This window comes from Antrostomus carolinensis, unplaced genomic scaffold, assembly GCF_000700745.2.
Source record: "Antrostomus carolinensis isolate BGI_N321 unplaced genomic scaffold, ASM70074v2 Scaffold18122, whole genome shotgun sequence".
Lineage (NCBI taxonomy): Eukaryota > Metazoa > Chordata > Aves > Caprimulgiformes > Caprimulgidae > Antrostomus > Antrostomus carolinensis.
The window spans coordinates 1,031-6,446 of record NW_010297747.1 but is presented as its reverse complement, the minus strand read 5'-3'; the positions used below and the strand labels follow the sequence as shown (position 1 = coordinate 6,446).

At 39.5% G+C, this 5,416-nt stretch overlaps 1 protein-coding gene across 1 annotated transcript; it reads left to right on the top strand.

The window, feature by feature from the left end:
• Positions 1-470: 470 nt before the first annotated feature.
• On the top strand, positions 471-2,200 carry LOC104520531 (ankyrin repeat family A protein 2-like; the record flags this gene model as incomplete). The annotated part of the gene is made up of 5 exons (XM_010162245.1): positions 471-617; positions 790-915; positions 1,282-1,348; positions 1,440-1,520; positions 2,145-2,200. Coding segments are annotated over 5 exons (477 nt in total), but the record flags the coding sequence as incomplete, so codon positions are not given.
• Between the last annotated feature and the right edge of the window lie 3,216 nt (positions 2,201-5,416).

The window sequence follows — 5,416 nt, the reverse complement described above, 5'->3', positions numbered from 1 at the left end:
GAAGTAGTCCTTAATTGTTTCCACAAAACACCCTATTGATTACTTGAACTTTGCAAGTACTGGAGTTACACTATCTATATTGCTTTACAAGCTAATACTTTACAAGATTGTGTGGCTAGCTATTGAAAAAAAAAAAAAAAACAACAAAACACTTTCTGCAGTATAATACAGAATGTACCTTTTTATTTTCCAAGAAGTCCTTCTCTTCTTTGCAAAGATACAGCCCAGATTACAGACAACTTGCAACATTTCTGAGTTAAATCAGAGCTTGATTTATAGAGCTTAAAAAAATAAATAAACCCAAATATTTAATTTTACTTTGATCAGTTGCATGTTTTTTTCTTTCTTTGACAAAGGTATTTAGGTATTTGCACCACCATTGGGATAGAATTTTGTTATGACTCGTAGGACACCCTGGTACCTCAATCCTTTCACCATGGATAACATCAACATATTTCACCAGCTTATAGAGTGCATTTGTGAAAGGGATTACTAAGTTGCATATTTTTCTTCAAACAGAAAATGTAATCAATCACAAGGATGAAGAAGGATTTACCCCTCTTATGTGGGCTGCAGCTCATGGGCAGATAGCAGTAGTGGAATTTCTCCTCCAGAATGTAAGGAAAAAAAATACACTTTGTTTTAAATTTCTTTATTTACTTTTTAGTTCAATTTGCCTTCCTAAGTTTGTCAATGCTGCTATACATTTAGAAGTATTAAGTTCTGTGTAAAACCTCACATTTTAAAAAAAACATTGTTAATTTTACTTTTTAATTATTTTTATTTCAGGGTGCAGATCCTCAGATTTTGGGGAAAGGGCGAGAAAGTGCCCTCTCACTGGCTTGCAGTAAAGGATACACAGATATTGTCAAAATGCTACTCGACTGTGGAGTTGATGTCAATGAGTATGACTGGGTAAGACTTTAGCTTGAATTTATGTCTGACGGTGCTTTAGTCAGAAATTTGAAACAGGGCACAGCACTGGCTTAGGTTTGAAAATTCTTCTATCAGAATTTCAGAACTTCCATAGGATAAAAGAAGGTGGTCCTACTAGTTCTGACTTCTTGGTAAGAAGAGAATGAGACTAATGCTGAGTCCTTGTAGAAAGGTGAGCTTACAGTCTGAATAGTAGAGGAAAAAAGATGGAAGTTGTGAAGAATCAAAAATTAATCTAATTTTTATAAAACCTGTGAAGTCTCATACTGATACATAGGAGTGAGTTAAGGAATTACAGTTGCAGTCTGCTCAATCATTGTCTAAGACTTTTTCCTGCTTTTGCAGAATGGAGGCACACCTCTACTTTATGCAGTACATGGGAACCATGTGAAATGTGTAAAAATTCTCCTTGGTAAGCAGACTGTCCAAACTGAATTATCAGTGATGATATACTATCAGTTCTCATTGTCAGAAATACGAATTTCTTTTCCTGTTTTACATAGAAAGTGGTGCTGATCCAACTATTGAAACAGATGCTGGCTATAATTCCATGGATTTGGCTGTAGCCTTGGGCTATCGGAGTGGTGGGTACTGGAAATGTAAATTCTTTGATTTTTATTTTTACTGCCCCTTGTTTATGTAGCTGCTGTAATGGCCTAGTAGTGGTTTTGCCACTGTAAGAAGATCCCATTCCTAAAAATCTTAATACACCTGAATGTATTGGCCCCAAATGGGTAGGAGCTTCCATCCCTGTCTCAGAAAGCCGTGTACCTAGTAAGAAAATGTCACTGACCTGGATCTGCATCTGTGGACACAAATAATGGTGTGTAGGGCTGATGCAGCCATGATCCAGACAAGCAGAGCTGAGCTGCTCCCCCACCCTGTACAGCGGAGTATGTGTGGCACTGGACAGCAACCTTCCTGAACCCCTTACCCTAGCACTGTGTTGATTGGCATGATGTAATGTAGTTTCTGAAACCTTCTTCCCCTGTCAGGCAAGCTCGAGCTCTAGTTTTTTCTTGGAGGCAGACAGTAATAGTGCCAGGATCAGTGAATTATGCTAACTTACTTGGTTCTGGAATACAGAGGGAAAGAAGGGACTCTCCATTGTTTTTCCCTCCTGCTGCCTTCGTTTTGAAAGCTGTAAAATGTCTACCAATGTGGAAAAACATTTAACACTGATTAACCTGATTTTTTCTCTGCTTTAGTTCAACAGGTTATTGAGTCTCATTTATTAAGGCTACTTCAAAATATCAAGGAATAATGGTTGGCTCTTCTGCAGGTGTCAGTTTGGAGATGTGAACTGCTTTTTAACCCTGTAGTAAGTGACAAGGGTTGGTTGTTTTGTAACTTCACTTCAGTTCAGCTATTTGCTGGTTTTAGTTAAGCTTTTTCATAGAATCACAGAATGGTTTGGGTTGGAAGGCACCTTAAAGATCATCTATTTCCAACCCCCCTGCCATCAGCAGGGACACCTTCCACTAGACCAGGTTGCTCAAAGCCTCATCCAGACTGGCCTTGAACACTTCCAGGGAGGGGGCATCCACAACTTCCTTGGGCAACCTGTTCCAGTGTCTGACCACCCTCACAGTGAAGAACTTCTTCCTAATATCTCATCTGAACCTGCCCTCTTCCAGTTTAAAACCATTTTTAATATGTTTCCTCTTCTTTCAGTATTGTTCTTAGAAATATGCGATGTCATTGTTTCCTTAAATGTTTTTAATATAATTTTAGAAGAATGTCAGTTATTGTGCATGGAAAACTTTGTAAATAAAACCAGTTTTGACCATTTAAATGTTTACACTGCATGCAGCAGGTGGCACTGTGCCAAGTGTCATACTTAATCACATCCTTCATACATATTAACAGGAAGAAATTTGTTTAAATATTGAGATATATCACCATAGAAAATAGATGTTTTTACTGTTAATAATACCAAAATGTGCACCATGTGTGGTTGTTTTCAAGATCCTTGGTTTATATTACTGTGTCAGCTTTTGACTTTGTCTGATTTTTAAGTTGGTAATAAATTTAAGGACTTTGATGGTAGTTTAATTCTTACCTGATTTCTTTCCACCTGCCTCTGCCTTCCTGTTGTAGTCATAAAACAACTAGGCCAGAGTGTCCTAGATGGAAGTTTCTCTGGTAGAAGGAAGCCTAGTTGCAAGTGGAGAATTCCTAGCTCCTCCCTGCAGTGGCTGAAAGCAGACATCAGCTGTACGGGAAGAGACGCCAGAGCCTACTGCATTCCCGCTTTCTTCGAACACTGTGATTCTTTGGATCACAGAATATCTTAAGTTGGAAGGGACCCTTAAAGATCATCAAGTCCAACTCCCTGCTCCTCACAGGGCTACCTAAAACTAAACCATGTGACTAAGAGCGTTGTCCAGATGTTCCTTGAACTCTGACAGGCTTGGTGCTGTGACCATTTCCCTGGAAAGACTGGTCTAGTGACCAACCACCCTCTCAGTGAAGAAACTTTTCCCTATGTCCAACCTGAACATCCCCTGATGCAGCTTCATGCCGTTTCTTCTTGTCCTATCACTGATCACCAGAGAGAGGAGATCAGCACCTCCCCCTCCACTGCCCACCTTGAAGTAGTTGTAGGCTGCAATAAGGTCACCCCTCAGCCTTCTCTTTGCCAAGCTGAGCAAACCGAGTGACCTCAGCCACTCCTCCTAAGTCTCATCCTCAAGGCTTTTCACCATCTTGGTTGCCCTTATCTGGATGCACTCTAATAGTTTGATGTCCTTCTTATATTGGCCCAACCCTGCACATGCTACTGAAGGTGGGGCTGCACCAGTGCAGGGCAGAGTGGGGCAACCACCTTCCTCAACTGGCCAGCTGGCTATGCAGTGCTTGATGCACCCCAAGACACAGTTGGCCTTTTTGACAGCTAGGATGCACTGTTCACTCATACTCAACTTGCCATCAACCCAAACCCCCCAGATCTCTTCCTGCAGGACTGCTCTCCAGCCTCTCATCCCTGAGTTTTTGGGGGTGTCCCAGTGTAGTGGTCTAGTTACAACAGCAATTATGATTTTGAAATGAGTTGAAAAATCAGACAACGTTAACTGATTTTCTGGGACCCCTGCACTTAATCTGAGTGATGAGACAGGTGATAGTTTTGCAGAAATAATAGATAAGCTTTTAAAAGATACTTTTCCGAAGCATTTCTCCTGACAGTACATTTAGATCCCCTATGCAGTGTTGATGTGTTTCCATAAGCATTTCTCTGTTGTGTCCACTAGAGGTATGGCATCTAGTCACATACATACACCATTCACCCCCCACCTTTCTTCCCCAGCCCATGGGTAGCGAGCCCAGCTTCCAATTTACTCCCCACGTAGAGTTCACAAGACAGGAGTAGACCCAGGTAAGTTACTGTATATCTCATGTAGTGTCTACCATGTTTAACTTTTCCTATTTTATAATCATTCCATACACCAAGGAAATCAATACTGTTTAAAGTAAATGCACTGTGATCCTGACCAAAGGTACTGGAAGGCTGGGGAATAACCAGCTGAGTTCTTTGGGTCAGAGCCAGAGAAACAATTAATTCAAAATGCTAACTTTGTTATTTCAAAGTGACTGAATATACAAAAGGAGAAAATGAAGGGGGGGGGGAAGAGGTGGGGGGGCAAATCCAAACCTAGATGGGTTAAACCTGAATTTGTGGCCAGATTTCTCTGATTTTGTACTGAAACCTCTGTGGTGTATAAAAGGTGTAAATCCAGTCAGAATTAACCTCTGATAGTTTGGTTGTGTGAGAACTGGTCCAAAGATCCATTTCTTTCTTGAAGCTGAAATCTGATACGGAATGAACTTTAAAGAAGGTGAAGCAAGAAAATGTAACTGATCTTGCAGGTGTTGGTGGAATCACTGCTGCATTTAAGTGAGTATTATCTGTCTCCCACGCTTGACACTTGTATTTTTATGTAGGGTTTACACCAGTTTTAATGTATGAGGCATGATTAAATCAGATTAAAGAAGCAGTAAATCTGACATGCCTTGGAAACAAGGCATGGAAATTGCTTCATAATCAAAATCTAGAAAAATATGTCTTACTGTAAGTAAATGTAAAAATTAAAAAATGAAGTGGCAATTACTGTAAAGTTGCACATTAGAAATATTGATATTTGATGGCTTTTGTAAAAACAAGTGTTGAACTTCCATGGTTGTTGAAAAACAGTGCAAGTAAAATGCAAGAAAACTGTGTTTTCTTGAAATATCATAACCTGAGCCATTTCAGATTAATTTTTAAGACATCTCATGTATGGACATACTATATAAGTATGCATAAGGAACAGAAGTTCCTTTTTCTGTATTATCCGTGCTACAGGAAAGTACTTGTTATAAATGATGAACATTCAATACCTGCTTTGTATTTTGTCTTGAACTTCAGTCAGCATTGAGTTAATATATAGGAAATAAACTGACTAATTCTTAACTATTCCCTGGAAATGTATTCTAGAAAATG